General features: G+C 35.7%; 3 protein-coding genes across 3 annotated transcripts; 2 read left to right on the forward strand and 1 right to left on the reverse strand.

Moving 5' to 3' along the window:
* The first annotated feature begins 412 nt into the window (after nucleotides 1–412).
* On the forward strand, nucleotides 413–6,819 carry LOC147485387 (histidine-tRNA ligase). Its single transcript, XM_086575126.1, has 8 exons — nucleotides 413–565; nucleotides 1,855–1,985; nucleotides 2,823–2,928; nucleotides 3,965–4,144; nucleotides 5,062–5,547; nucleotides 5,634–5,717; nucleotides 5,791–5,871; nucleotides 6,412–6,819. The coding sequence occupies exons 2-7, from the start codon at nucleotides 1,938–1,940 to the stop codon at nucleotides 5,853–5,855; spliced, it is 969 nt and encodes a 322-aa protein (XP_086431252.1). The 5' UTR covers nucleotides 413–565; nucleotides 1,855–1,937; the 3' UTR covers nucleotides 5,856–5,871; nucleotides 6,412–6,819.
* Nucleotides 6,820–8,458: 1,639 nt separating this feature from the next.
* On the forward strand, nucleotides 8,459–12,565 carry LOC147485388 (Haloacid dehalogenase-like hydrolase (HAD) superfamily protein). Its single transcript, XM_086575310.1, has 6 exons — nucleotides 8,459–8,859; nucleotides 8,938–9,044; nucleotides 10,412–10,520; nucleotides 10,618–10,779; nucleotides 10,859–11,032; nucleotides 11,968–12,565. Exons 1-6 carry the CDS (start codon nucleotides 8,581–8,583, stop codon nucleotides 11,995–11,997), a joined length of 861 nt encoding a protein of 286 aa, XP_086431436.1. The 5' UTR covers nucleotides 8,459–8,580; the 3' UTR covers nucleotides 11,998–12,565.
* Nucleotides 12,566–13,474: 909 nt separating this feature from the next.
* Nucleotides 13,475–14,967, reverse strand: LOC147485389 (proteasome assembly chaperone). The gene is made up of 5 exons (XM_086575311.1): nucleotides 14,795–14,967; nucleotides 14,654–14,722; nucleotides 14,491–14,578; nucleotides 14,328–14,392; nucleotides 13,475–13,868 (listed from the first exon to the last, which is right to left on the reverse strand). The coding sequence occupies exons 1-5, from the start codon at nucleotides 14,939–14,941 to the stop codon at nucleotides 13,761–13,763; spliced, it is 477 nt and encodes a 158-aa protein (XP_086431437.1). The 5' UTR covers nucleotides 14,942–14,967; the 3' UTR covers nucleotides 13,475–13,760.
* Nucleotides 14,968–15,783: the final 816 nt, after the last annotated feature.

The raw sequence follows: 15,783 nt of genomic DNA on the forward strand, positions 1-15,783 counted from the left end.
AGAATTTAATATTTTTTATTGTATTTCGGATCACTGTATATAAATATTTAATATGATTATATTATTATATATTTTGAAACCGTCAAATATATACATCCAGTATAACCGATTAATTGCTCCTGAACCGAAAACGATTTTAACTGATTAGGACATATCTAGTACAAGGATGTACCAAATGTAAAATTGGGCCTAAATTTGGGCCTAGTATTTTTCCGATATGAAAGTGTACGGCGATCACATAGGACTTGCGTAACAAAACAAACAACTGCAAACACACGTGGCAGATGTACAGTTATCCAGCTCGAAAACGGACCCACTAAAACAATGAATGGGACCAGTTAAGAAAAACAATCAAGGGTGGAGAATCTGAAGTGGGCCAATCTTAAAACGGCGGGACCAGTGTTTCGTACTTCCATGTGCCTACTACAACAACAACACACACTCTCTCTCCTCCAAGTGCACTCTTCTTTTCTTTCTTTCTTTTAAAAAGAAACCCCCGTCATAAAAAGCCTCTGCCCAATCTTTCATTCACTCAGAAGCTTCCCAAAAACGTAACAAAATAAAGGTAAAAAAACAAACACAGACTCGAATTTATTTACTTTTCCAAATATTTTTATGTGTTTTTTTGGTCGAATCACTATCTTGTTTTTGTTGTTTTGTTTATTTTAATGTGTTTTATTATAGTTGAATTGGTAGGTTTTGGAATGGTTTGTAATATGTTATTGATCTGATCACTCTCTTGAAGTTAGGTTTAAACTACTTATTAGTTGAGAATAGAAAAAAGGTTTATTAACTGATTGAACACTGCATTCAATTTTTTTGGACAGATTAATCAGTGCATACATATATAGGTAATGTGAATAGTAAAGCAAAAGGAGAAGGTTAGGGTGTAGGACGGTTATAACTGTTATTTTACGTATTTGGGCTTAACACTACCCCAATAGTCCAATAACAAGTGAATTAATGACACATTTACCTCGAAAAAGCTTCAAAATTCTGACAGTTAGACGATTAGTCCATCCTTCCTTATTATATAGAAGATAAAATTTTGAATGCATAAACCTTTTTTTTTTTGGTGTTTTGAAATCAAATTTATTTGAATTTCATTGCTCGTACTCTATGAGAATATTTTTAGATTAAAAACATTGATATTAGAGACGGTGGATGTATAAGAAATGGTAACTCTAGAGCTTGTGTTATAGTTATACCCTTGACCTTACTTCACCTTATAGTTTTAATGTTCAAGTGGGTCAGATTATACTTTGATATAGTCCTAATTGAGTAAAGATTACGCTTAGTGTATGCCTTCGGTTTGATTTCATTTGTATCCTGGTAAATTGTTACTCAAACTTGCTCCAAAGTGGAGTGTGACAGCAGAGCTGTCAGTGCCTATGGAGTGTTGATGCATGGACTTTCAGGTGATGGGGAAGGAAGAACATGAGGTTAAATTGTGGGGAGTAAGATCATGAGTTTAGATTGTGGGACTTTTGGTTTGGTAGCTCGATGATGTTGTTGATAATGGGGAAATCTACCGGACTTTTATATTCTGGCTTCTACAACTAGGGCACTCTACTTTCTACCAGTTTGTTATGTTAGTCACCATTTCGTAGTCCATGTTTTAGGTACACGTGGACACACTTGGGTTTTTGTATCAGTTTTATGTAGGCCAGTGAAACTTTGTGCTCATGTTGGACACAATGCACGTGTTCATGTAACTGTTTGCACAGTAAAGACCTTGATATTGTGTTTTTTCACCATGAGATTTCGTTTTTTAAACGAACAGTAGTTATGTCTACTATAAGATCTTGTTTACTTGAAATGGTTGACACTTGCTCATTTTTGTATCTTTTCTAGGTCAATGTTTTAAGCTTAAGGTGGGATTAAAAAGTTACCACATTTCTTCTGCGAGGACCAATCTATTTGTTGAATCTCAAACCATGTCAAGTGGAGAGAACCGAAAGGTCTCACGTGATGACATACAACTGGTAAGAAAATATTTTGAGTTGGTATATACTATGGAATATCTTCTACACTTTCGTAATTTTTTTGATATGTTATGTTGTTTTTGACATTTTTATTCGATGGTATGATATACTTCTGTTGTTTATATTCTTGATTCTTGTCCATCATGTGTTATAATTTCTTTCAAGTTTTCTTATCTTTACAGTTCTGCTTTCATTTGCCTTAGTCTGTTCTTAGTGATATCGTTATTATCCAATACATCTATATCTGTATCCGTATCTTTCTAGGTTAGGCTGTATATTTTTAATTAGATGTTTACTCCTATTATTTTGAGATTTTTATAATCGTTATTACCACAAATGTCTCAATATCAATTACCCCCGCCCTCATTTCACTCCCTACTTTTAGATATTATACAATATTCCAATGTATAAAATTTCTAATAATAAGCTTCTAGTAATTATTAAGCTTCCAAAAAGAAATATCCTTATTTTTTCGTATCTCACAATCTCATAAATTCGGTCTTCTAATAAATTTCTCCCAAGTCCCAACCAAGTTCCTGTCCTAATTTTTACTAATATACAATTTTCAATCCAATTTTTTTTTGGTATATGTGCGATTTTCAGATAAGATTTTCAAGGATTTGTACATCTATATTTTATTTCTATTTTCACTTGTTATCTTATGCTTAGTACTCAACAAGCTATAAATCTTAGTCTATAACTGATTAACTGTTATGGTCTGCTAATATAGATATATGATATGCATACCCAGCAACCTTTTGGATCTACAAAACAACTGTAGTGCAAGAGTTATCCATCCCATGAGTTTTCCTTATGTCTCTGTCCTTGTTATTGCAGGTGCAAAATCTTATTGAACGCTGTCTTCAGCTATACATGAACAGAAAAGAAGTAATAGACACTCTTTTGGCTCAGGCGAAAATCGAGCCTGGTTTTACTGAACTTGGTATTATCATATCTTATTCACTACTTCATATGAGTCTGGAGCATGCGTAGTTGAGTTGATTGGGATTTACTATCTTTTTCTATCCTTCTTATACATTTAATCCTTTTTATAATTTTATCAGTACGCCTATTTCAGTTTTTCAGTTAGTATATACCTGTACTTGATATGTCTCTAATTCTCTATGAAGAGATACGTTCTTGTAGAATATGTTTTTTGTATCATAAACAAGTGATCCACTATCCTTACACTCATCACTCGCCAGTCGGGTTTGGAAGGTGTCTGAGAGGGGGGGGGGGGGGATAGAAAATGGGTTGATGAATTATTATAAAGTCTTCTGGAAATCCGAATATGAACAGTGTCCAATATTCTTGTTCTTGCGTGTGTCTAGTAGATTGGTCAAAGCAAGTTTTGGTTTGGTTATTGCTTATCTTTAAGTTACGAGGCTGGCCTTTAGTAGAGTCAATTGCCATTTTAGCTTATTGGGGTTTGGTCGAGGATTTTTCTATGGTTTAAATCTTTACGATGTTAATTTCAGAAGTAGAGAAGAAATGAACTGATCTTGCCGCAAACTTCAACATGTAATTTGTACTCTCTAGGTATGATGTGTAGAATACTACTATGAGTCTAGGGGTATTCAATTTTCTGATTTAGTTTCGTGCATCAACAGGCTACTTAATTGCAATTTTTCTGCCGTGTATACTAAATTACAAAATAATCATCAAAACCATTCAATGTAGTACCTTGCAGTAGCTTTTGCCATAACATGAAGGATATGGAATGCCATTATTCTTATCAGTATATACTGAATAACACTTAGTTAGTTATTGTCAGCTCTGATATTTAACTACTTATAGAAAAAAGGTTCTGATATTTAACTATGAAAGAATAGTAGTGCAATTTTCGAAAAAAGCAATTTAGTAGTTTACCAAAGCAAGGTCCTTTACCTTGGAAAATGATCCTTCTTTTTGGTGCATCTTGTGCTCTACACTTCTAGATATCTGATGTTCTTTTTTTGTGTTTCATGCTTGAATTTCAGTTTGGCAAAAGCTCGAAGAAGAGAATCGGGAGTTTTTTAAAGCTTACCATGTCCGTTTGATGGTGAAACACCAGATAATGGTTTTCAACAGGCTGCTTGATAGACAGATGGAACTCATGCGCACAATGTATCCAGCTGGAGTAGCTCCTCTATCTATTCCAAATGGATCTCATTCCTCAAGTATGACCTGCTTCACAGTGATGTGTGTTTATATAAAATTTGGTGTTTCACCTGCATGTATTTTTAGTATGGGAAAGATTTTTCAAAAATATATTCTGCATGAAGATCTGATGGTGTGGTTCGCTTGGTAGATCTATTGTTATATACTTTGTTCGACTCAGTTTTTGGGAGTGTTTTATTGCATTTCATTTCTCTACGTGGATGATGCTGCCATGATGTTTGGCTCATGATAAACAGTTTTGTGAACCGAAAATGCTGTGTAGCAAGTTTTGCGCCCTCCTCCATCTTTAATTCAAATACCCTAATTGATCATTCCATATGCTTACCTTTGGTGATTTTTTCTTTCTGTTATAAAAGATATGATAGGTCTTGGAAGTCAATTGTAACTTGGTACTATGGTCTACTATATAATATAAAATCTGGCCAAATTTGTCAACCAGACTGACTTTTGGTGTTTTTCATGGTTGGTCGATATCTGTGGAGTGATTAAGAATGTGCAATTGATCATCGCTAATATGCATGTGACGGCGTTGCCAAGAATAGATTAATTTTTTTGACCTCTGCTTTGAGCCATGCAATAAATAGATTACCGATGAAGAAGTGTGTCTTTTGTGCTACTTATGTAATTACCCTTAGAAAAAGTGTTGGTGTTGATTTACACTGTCAATGACACCTTTCACATGTTTGACAGCTTGTATTGTTCTGACTAGTAAAAAAAAGTGTTTGTGTTGATTTAAACGGACAGTGATACCTTTCACATGTTTGATAGCTTGTATTGTTCTGACTAGTATACTGGGTACAAAAAAAAAAAAAAAAAAGTATACTGGGTACAAAGAAGAAAATATTTGAATCAGGCATCTGTATTTTGTTGGTTTATCCTTTTCTCCTGCCTAATGTTTCTTTTTTTGCCTTTACAGTGCACCAGGGTCAGGCTCCATTCTTTGTTGCAGAGCATGCAGTACCACTTCCAAGGACTGAGAGCATCCATCACCCCATTGGTCCTCCGACTACGTTCTCAAATGGTAGGCCGTCAATACATGGTAACATGCAATCTGTTGATGATACTGCACTTCATGTTGGGAGAATGGATGTATCATCAAACATGCACTCTGCTCAAAATTCACACATGCGGATGATACACGGAATGAATGGGGTTGTGATAAAATCAGAACCCGGCTATGGTGATGGTTCTGCTTTCACATTTGGTGCTGATGGAAATGTCCTCGGGATGCCTCCAACAGTTGGTGATACAGCAGTCCCATCTTTTGGCAGTGTAGAACCTGGTCCTCAACCTCTGAATGGATCACTCTTGGATACCGACACATCTTTATTTGGATTTTTGGGACAAATTCCTCGCAATTTTAGTCTTTCAGATATAGCTGCTGACTTTTCTCAGAGTTCCGGTGAGCACCTTCTGTAGTTTTATTTCCTTTCCTTGCCCTATTTACTTTAGTGCTTTGGACTAACTGCAAATTGAAATGTATGCAAGAAATACTGGAGAGTTACTCAAGATCCCCATTTCTTGGAACTGATGTTGGCGACTTCTTCAATTCCCCAGGAAGAGATTGTCAAGGTGAAATATGTGCATTGAGTCATTGAGTATTCTCTTGGATTTGGTAGCTTATACTTATGTCTTGGTTCTGCAGGAGACAATAGGAGATTGGACACAATATCAGAAGGCTTGAGCTATGATGACTTTTGTAGTGAATGAGTGGATACTTTTGATGGTAAGCTTCCATTGTGCCATAATTTGATGAATCCTCCTATGAAAGACCTTCACTGTGTAAAGCCTAATTGGATACTTCTTGATGGTGTTTTTTATTTTCTTTTTCTCTTTACACTGGCATACCGCTCTTGCTATCAGGACTAATTGTTCACTGTATAAGCCTTGTAGAATTTCAAATATTGGCATTGATAAATTAGGTAGAACAAAACTCAACTTTCTAATTCTAGGAATCCACTCTGAAAGTTTTATATGCCTAAAAGGGGTTGTAGAACAGAACTCAAGTTCTAATTCTAGGAATCCAGCCTGAAATTTTTATGCCTAAATGGGGTGGTTTTGGTTGTTCATCTCATTTTGCGAGTAAATTGTTCGTAAATGAAAAGGCATAAACGTGTAGTATTTACTTCCAATTGTCAAGGATCTTTGATCCTACTCTTTCCAGTAATCTTATCTTTGTATTAATGCGTCTAATCTTAAAAATGTATTAATGGAAATTGTTTCCGGGACTCATTGTTTCTTCTGTTGCTTTTCTTGTTTTTGGCAGGATGAGTAGTTGATCTGTGGACGTAAATATTTGTACATAGCGTTACAGAGTAGAGAGGATTTGTTATCCCTTAGATGGTTTGTTTAGTGTTTAAGCTTTCACTAACTGATTGGCTGTTGAGATGATACCTAAGGAAGGCTTCTGCAAGAGTTCAAACTGTTTGAACCAATGGAATGCATAGAGTGTCATAGTTTGATAATGATGGTGATGGATCAATACAGGGTTGTGGTGTGGTTTCTTACATTAAGAGTGTATGTTATAAAATAAGATACAGGGAAACACTGAAATCATTTTTTGGAAATGTACAATTTTGTGAAATAAGGTGGAGAACAAGATCATTTTTGGCCTTCGATATAGAACTAACAACTGTGGATGCTATTGATTAGTATTATTATTATTTTATTAACAGTTGACTTTGCCTTTATCTTACTATCGCGTCCTAGTTTTAGGAGTCATCGAGCTCTGTAACGGGTAATTTTAAAGTGGGGATCAATTTAATTATTTTCATCTCCACTGGACCTTTTGTCTCGAGTTACTGGTCAATGGAATTATGTACTTCTTCACCTGCACCTTGTCTTTTCTCATCATATATTCATATTTGGAGATGAATTTAGCTCCAGCTTCATTTAGGTAGTGTAAGTCTGTAAAGGCGTTCTTGTGGTATTGGTCTTGGACCCGAAAGGTATACTTATTAGGTTTAGAGATTTGATTCTCAACTGGTATAGACCATCAATAGGTAAACAATGTATCTCTACTATGTTGCTAGTGATCCTCTCTCACCACAGTATACCATTACGTCTAGTAATGGCTTGTGTATGTAACCTCTTTTCTCCTATTAATAAAATTCAATTATCAAAAAAAAAAAAAAGTCTGTAAGAAGCAGAGTTGGGAAATCATTTCTTCCAAATGATTTAGATTTGCCTGAAAAAAAGTAAACATTGACGAAGTCTCCTTATATGAGCTGTCAGTCCTTGAGACGTTTGCGAGCATTTTGCAGTTGAGACCGGTTCCTCTATAACCGGGTACAGAGATTGATCTCTGTACCACACACACACATCTCGTATCTCGCACACACACATTTCGAAGTACACACACAGATATCGAGGTGCACAAACACATTTTGGATTTGAATAAACGGTGAGATAATATGGTTACACAGATAATCTCTGTACCCGGTTGTAGAGATCTCGAGTCCTTTGCAGTTATGTAGGTTTGTACATACGGGAATCAGCAGTGACCTGAGGCTTAAACAAGATGCATTGTCAATTTGTTTAGTGTCATACTTTCGTTCATCACCAGTAGTTTTGGGTTTCAAGACTTGAACCATGCTTCACGCCATCCTCTCACACCACATGGCAAGTGGGTCCAATTTCTCGGTTTACCATTCATTTTAAGCATCTGTTTCATCCACATTTTCTTAGTACCTCTTTAGGCTTATGGCCTAAATTTGTTGATGTTGTGCAGGGACCCTTCACCTGTCTATGTTTAGTTCCTTCTCTGTTCTCATCCACAATTGCATTATATTAGAAGTAGCATTTTATGCATAAAAAATGCAAAAACATTTGAGATGACCAAGACACGAAGTGGCTTCTTCTCATGGACTTACAAACACGTGGGACCATAAGACATACAACGCAGTTATCTTTGTAGGGCCGAGGACCATTTTTTTGGTGTGGCTTAAATTTCTTAATTATCTTTCTAAAGTTTATAGTAAGACTTTAATCCAAGACAAAGTCCCAGAGCATTTCACCTTTTCTTCTTCTATCTTCATATTGATTTATCAATTTATTTTTATGTAACTTGATTGATTTAATTAAAAATAAAATTAAGCTTGTGTGATCATATGATATCATGGCATTGAAAGGTGTGGAGATGTAGACTGTTTACTTTTTATCCCAAGGCTTATCTTGCTTTATTACTCGAATTTATAAGATTCCAAGTGACGTGCCTGTTATTGCCAAGTGGGCCCATAAGCTGATGTGGCTCTCAACCAACCTTATTCTTATGCCACGTGAACATCCCTTTTGACTATATAATCCAAAGTAAGTGACTGTTTATTCTGCCCAAAACAAGTAACAAAATCCAAACAGAAAAAAAAAAAAAGTAGGATCAAACAAACAAACAAACCACTTCTCTTTATCAGCAAATGAAGCAGACTGTTTTCTAGCTATGGCGAAAACCTCAAAGCTTGTTTCTAGATTTTTCAGAACTAATGGGCTTTTAAGTACACTGACAAAAATCAAACCTTTTATGTTCTCTACTTCATTTTCTACCCATGCAACACAAAAAGAAGCTCAAGTATTGGGTTCTAGACAGTGGGGTTTTGAGTTGTTAGGTGTTAGAGAATATGAAGAGTATAGAAGATCACTTTATGGTGATATTACTCATAAAGCTCTTTTAGTTGATGCTGTTGGTACTCTTGTTGTTCCTTCTCAGCCCATGGCTCAAGTTAGTATATTTATTTTATGTAAAGCTATTTGTTTGGTTTGTTTTGTAGATTGTAATTCTCTTTGTTGTTTGGTGTAGATTTATAGAGAGATTGGAGAGAAGTATGGAGTGGAATATTCAGAAGATGAGATACTGAATCGGTATCGATGGGCTTATGGACAGCCATGGGGCAGATCTAGACTAAGGTAACTATGTTTTTCTTCTTAGTCTGTTTCGAAAGATGAAGAAAGAGGTCCTTTTGCAGTGCATTTTATTTTTTATGCTTATTTTTGTTTAGTAATTTATATGTATGAGTTTAGTTTAGCAATTATCTTTTCACTAGACAATAAAATTATTCAATTAGTTGATTGGGAAATTTGTAGTAGGATATTATTGTTAATTGTTATTGGTCTTTTGTTTTCCTTATGAGGGTTAAGATTATTTTTGTTATGTTATTTCTCCATGGTGATTTTTGGACAATGTACTAATATTCAAGGACCAAAATATCGAATTTGGTGAATATCTCGATGTACTCAAAAACCGAAATATATCGGATATATTGGAGATATCTGTTTTTTTGTTGACCAGTCAAAATTTTGTTTTGTATATCGATATATCAAAAATATCGTCAATTATATCGGAAATAGCGGGTCAATATATTTGTCAAAGTCAACAATATTTGGTCAAAGTCAATAATTTATATCGGATATATCGGTCGGTTGATATATATCGTTATATGGGAAATTACAAAATATATCGGAAAAAACATATTCAATATTTGGTTGAGATATATCGGCGATATCTCAGATATCTATTCAATATTTTGGGCCTTGCTAATATTATCTCTGATAGTTGGATAAAAAATATGATATGTATTGGTGGTGAGAAATGAGAGCATAGGTAGGTTATTCATGGCCATATATATGACAAGAAGGTATTAGGGGGTTGAACCTAAGAGTCTGATGATAGTAATTGACTTGCCTTTATCCTCATTCCTCAACATTTAAGCACTGGCCCACTTACTGTATGAACAGCAACGGCAAAGACTTCTTCCAATTTCCAAACGTCTGGGACCGGCTATTGATTTGTTATTAGGTGTTCCTAGTTAGACACCTTCCACACACACACACACACATATATATATATATATCATTCACTGTTCTGATATGGGCAAGTGATGTATTATTTTGTCCTGGTCGGAAAGAAGATATTGAAGTACCCATATAATATGGTCTACTTTTGATTTTGTTTTTTGTTTTTTGTATTTTTGTATTTTTGTTTTTGTTTTTGTTTTTGTTTTTGTTTTTGTTTTGAACTCTTTATACTTACAAAGAGGGTGACTAGCCACAGACCAACGTATCATTGTTATGCATGTTAAAGTTTTCATGCTAATTTAGTTGCATTTACTATAGCAAAGATGCTGGTATTATCCTATGCAGTCTAGTCGTTTAGGTGATTTTTGCAAGCTGAGGTAGATATACTGAATAAAATTGGATAGAAAGATTATGGTTTTTCTGAACTTGCTTTACTGTATAAGTTGGAGTGTATAAATCATGTTTCATCCCAATCGCAGATATGTGGATGACGGAAGAGCCTTTTGGCAGTTTATAGTCAAGTCTTCTACTGGTTGTTCAGACTCTCAGTACTTCGAAGAACTGTATCACTACTATGAAACTGAAAAGGTTCAGATACTCTTACTTTTATTTTTCAAAGGTTCAAGCGCAGTGATACTTGTCGAACGTCCTCTTAGCTATGTTTTTGCTTTGCATGTATTCATAGGCTTGGCACCTCTGTGATCCTGAAACTGAGAGTGTCTTTAAGGCCCTCAGAAAGTCTGGTGTGAAATTGGCTGTTGTGTCAAACTTTGACACACGATTACGACCAGTCTTAAGGGCTTTAAATTGTGATCATTGGTTTGATGCAGTAGCAGTGTCAGCTGAAGTGAGTGATTTCTTCTTTTGGCAGCTTTAGTGTTGCGATAGAGCTTCAGTTCTTGTGGTCATAATGATTCTTACTGCAGGTTGCAGCAGAGAAACCAAACCCAATGATATTTTTAAAGGCTTGTGAGTTACTGGGAGTATCTCCTGAGGATGCTGTGCATGTAGGGGATGATCGCAGAAATGATATTTGGGGTGCTAGAGATGCTGGTTGTGATGCTTGGCTGTGGGGGAGCGACGTTCACTCTTTCAAGGAGGTAAATTTGTTGATGCTGCTGCATTTGTATTGATCAGAACTATGGTTTTGCACTATATACTTGTTGGTATTGTGAATCATAGCATTAATCACATGAATACTTGAACTACTTAACTCGGACATGGAGCATGTGATAGTGCGATAGTGCAGTAAGCGCTGTAAGCAATTGACATTCCAATTTCGTTTGTTCTATTTATTGTGACCAAAAGGGGAACTTGACGCCCCAAGGGATTTGACATTTGAAAAGCTATTCTGCTTTTATGCCTGAAAAGAAAAGATCCTGTTAGTTTTATGATACTGGAACTTAATAGCTTATCCTTGATTTAGTTTTAATCACCATTGCTAAAAGTATGATATTCAGATTATGTCTTCTACAGTTCCACCTTTTGTCTCTGTTTTTTGGGGATAAGAATATATGCGGTCTGTGTAAAAGCATGGGGCTTTGAAGTTGCTGCTATGTACTTGTGAATTCCATGGTGTTTTCCATGGTGTTCGAACATAAATATGGGGACAAGGGTGCTATACAGTTTTTCTTGCTTCTTGGAATTTAAATCTTTTTCTAGTTCGAAGTTCAAACCGTTGCTATAGAATTTTGTTTATATTTATTGATTCCCTCTGTAAACGGACTAAACGCCCATATTTTAGCTAGCTACTTACGAAAAAGAGGTAGTCTAGTCTTTGTATCCTGCAATTTCTTATCCACTAGTCTTTGTACTGAATTACCGATGGTAAGCATCAAAGCTTGAAAATAGCTGCTTGGATGCCCTTTCATGAATGATCTGTTTATATGTAATTGGAAATTATATCCTATTCATTTTCATGTTTCCCTTTCAGAGAAAGAACAGGAAAGCTGTTCGAACATATTTATTTTCTGTAATTGTCTGTGTCTGGTGGTGTTGCATCAAGTGTATGAAGAAAATGAGGATAATTTTGCAGGTTGCTGAAAGGATTGGTGTGCAAGTGTGAGGTGCATCTTCTGCGCAGGTTGCTGAAAGGAGCGGTGCCCGTCTCAGGAAGACTGCAACATCACCGACATTGTGAAAGTGACTACATATTATACAAGTCACCCCTTGTATCGGAGTAGACTTCTAATGTAAATATAGCCTTTTTCTCAACATGTATAGTGACTAAAGCTGAATAATGTAGCAAGTAGAAGAGATTTTACTGGGTGAGACAATAATGAGTTTGTTCCTCCATTAGTGGTCCGACCACCTAACAACATGTTCGCAAAAGCAAAACCTCTTATTTCTACCAGATGCTGCGAGCTTTCATTGGCGCTGGTGGAATAGAAAGACTGGCCTGGTATTGGTTCACCTGTTCTCTGCTTGTTTGATCGGATTAAAGACTGATTTGCTTCACTCCCGAGCATTTGGCTTTGCTGGAACTAACTTCCTATGCCTCTTTCATCCACCGGGAAATGCTCTTTTGGTTTTGTACTTTTTACCATGTTAAACTTTCTAAACTGTTGTAAGGCGGACTGGCCCCTGGCGGATCCTTTGGTTTATTTGGGATAGAAAATATTTTCTAGCTAAAATCTAATGTTGTGATCTTCTTAAATACTCATTTTGTATACGAGAAACACAAACTCTGCAACAACCCCCCCAAAAAAAATGAAAAGAAAAACCATCAGGACGCTCAAGTAATGCTGAAAGTTTTTTATCCCGTCTCACCCTTGGAAACCGTCAACTACATTGAATTCTGTTGGATGAGCTGTTGATTAAACTAGACAGGGAGAGAACCTTCTCAGAATGCAATATCACTTCCTCCCAGTGCCTTTATATAGCATATGTCTTTTTTGTTTTGATAAAGAGGGTAGAGCATAGCACAAAAGAAAGCAAAAGCGTATTAAGAGGGTAGTACATAACACAAAAGTTACAAAAGCCTCAAACAGTGAGTGAGAACCTCACTATTTTACAAATAAAATAAAACAGAACAACATCACTCACTTGTTTACCAATAAAATAAAACATAACAAACTAACTACCCAGCATTACTCTTCTGTTTCCATCACTCACTGTTTTACAAATAAAATAAAACATAACAAACTAACTACCCAGCAAACCCCCAGCATCACTCTTCTGTTAATACATGCGACCAGTCTAAAACAAGGTCTTTGAACCTATAATTCCCTACTCCTAACCTTTAACCTATAAAGGTCTTTGAATATATAATTGTTTTTTGTTAGACGCCATATCTTGTCACTGAAGTATCCCTATCTTCTCCTAGGCCATACTGATAGAAAATCTTGTAAAGATTCAGCTTGATCTGGTGCCTTTGTCATAGCCTCAGTTTAATACTTAAATTCATAGCACAAGGTAACACTGCTACTGTGTACTCCAACTTACATGGACTTACCGTGCACAACATTTGTGAACTCTGATTGTAGTTGTTTCAACAATATCAATATCCAAAATAAAATAAAAATGGTACTCATCTAGTCATCTGCATATAATCACTTCTGTATGATAAATATCTGTTCAACAGTACAGCCAGTAACAGGAATGTAAATGCTATCATTTTTGAATTATTTAACATTTCATATCCATATACTTCAAAAGAGCATAGTTGCATACAACAGTCAGACCTATCTCAATCAACGTTCTCTTTGGTGGTAAGAACTATAAAGCAACAATTAACAAAGAACTCCATTTAACATAGCTCTTCTAACTGCAGGTCAAGTGATGTAATTTGGGGAGTTCTAGTGTCTTTGAGGAATAACAACGCCCTTTTCATGTTCTACTCTCAACTTTTGACAACGGAACAGGCGAACCTTCAGATTTCGGTCTTGCATATCCCAGACTTCTTAGCTTCTGTATGAGTATCTTCTCTGCATCTGCCTGAGAGACACACAATATCAACAACCCTAACAAAAGTGGAAATAAATAAGGAACACGTTATAAGGGCATATGTTCATGTACAGACATAAAGATAAGTTTAAGGTTTCCGTTTAATGAAAATTATCTACAATCTAATTGTACAAATAAATGCAGTAAATCTACTACATAGTTTGATTTGAACATTTGTAGATGGTATAAGACTGTGAATCTATTGTGTATTTAGATGACATTTGCGGTGGTTATGGATGTCAAAATCAGCTAGATTTTGGGAGGATCATAGTACATGATATCATTTTCACAAAAACAGCCACTGACTCAACCTCGGCTCTATGCGACTCCCATGAATGTGCGTCATGAGGAGTCCAAAGGTGATAAAAACGCCATAATAACTTTGGCAGTTGGCCCAAATGGAAAGCCGTCACAAGTGAGCACACACACACACACACACTTATAGAGTACCTCAAGCATTGGGCTGTTTTTCGGAATATTGCAAGCCAGGACTATATTCAGACCAGTCTTCAATACTGTTAAAAAAAAAAAGGCATTCTGGATCAGTAGTCACTTCAAGAAACAATATCAAAATATCACAAGTATATTCATTCTACAGGTACTAGACTTGTACCTAAGCGCCGAGCGATGCTTGAACCTGTGTTATCAGAGGCGCCTCCGAGTATGGAAGCAACACTCACCATGCTGTTCTGAGACTTACGCTGCATAACATGGCATTAACATCAAGTCCAACAAGTATAGGAAACACAAAAGAGCCTAATTCGAATGACACTCACAAGTGCAAAAGGAGCAGCGGCATACAAGTGTCCAAATTTGGCAGAGTTGCAACCAATCCACACAAAAATCTATACAATGAGAAGAAAAACTTAGAATAACAAGCTTGATATGCATCATTTCAACAGAAAGAGAATGAGAACCTGTTTCTGAAGACGAATGATTTGAAAGTGTAGAGTGTAACTTTCCAAATCCTCTGTAAAACAATTTATCTGAACCCCATCTTCATTATTGTCATCACAACTAACTATTTCTGGGTTATGGGTTGATCTCACATCTCCCTCCGCCATTTTTCTCAACTGGTTTATTTTATTAGTTCTTTGAGTTTTTAATTCGAAATTGTTCCGATATATTGGGGTTTCGGTATCGGTTTTTTCATTTTCACTTGATAAGAAAATATCAGAGACCGATATTATGAAATTTCAACAAGTTGACTATTATTCACCTCCATGTAGACAGTATTTTTCTTTTTTTCAACCATTTTGGTGAAAAAAAAGTGAAGCTGCCCAATGCAAAAGTGAATATTAATCTGATGTCAGATTCCATTTGAAGGTAAAAATCGAAAAAACGCTCCGAATGGAATGAAACATCCCATGTGAAATTAAAAAACCCGTATGAAATTTAAAAAAAAAAAAAGAAAAAAGTCGAAAAATCACACGAGACGGAATCCAACATCCCGCCCGAAGTTCACAACTCAACCACTATCTCAGTTGAAGGTTTCACCTTCGTTTTGACTTGGGAAAATAGTCACCACCATATCCACTTTTGCATTGGCAAATGTTTTGAACAAAAAAGAAGTGAATAAAGTCACAAACCCACCATATCTACATGCATTGGTTTCAGGGTAAAAACCATATAAACATTGCTTTTTAAAGTCCATTAAAACCATTACATTCTTTTCAAAGAGCTCGAAATTAAGTAAAACATTGCTTACATGCTGAAGTTGTAGCTAAATGAAATTATCAATACTGGAAATGGTTCTTGCTATTGATTCAATCGTCCAACACAATTTGAGACTAACCAACATTGTTTAAATAGACCTTTTACACCACAAGTGTATTTTAATTACAACAAAAGACAATCAACTCGATAAAAACATAAACACTGATTGACAGGAACAATCATTTAGTGT

Source organism: Coptis chinensis, chromosome 7 (genome assembly GCF_015680905.1).
Source record: "Coptis chinensis isolate HL-2020 chromosome 7, ASM1568090v1, whole genome shotgun sequence".
Lineage (NCBI taxonomy): Eukaryota > Viridiplantae > Streptophyta > Magnoliopsida > Ranunculales > Ranunculaceae > Coptis > Coptis chinensis.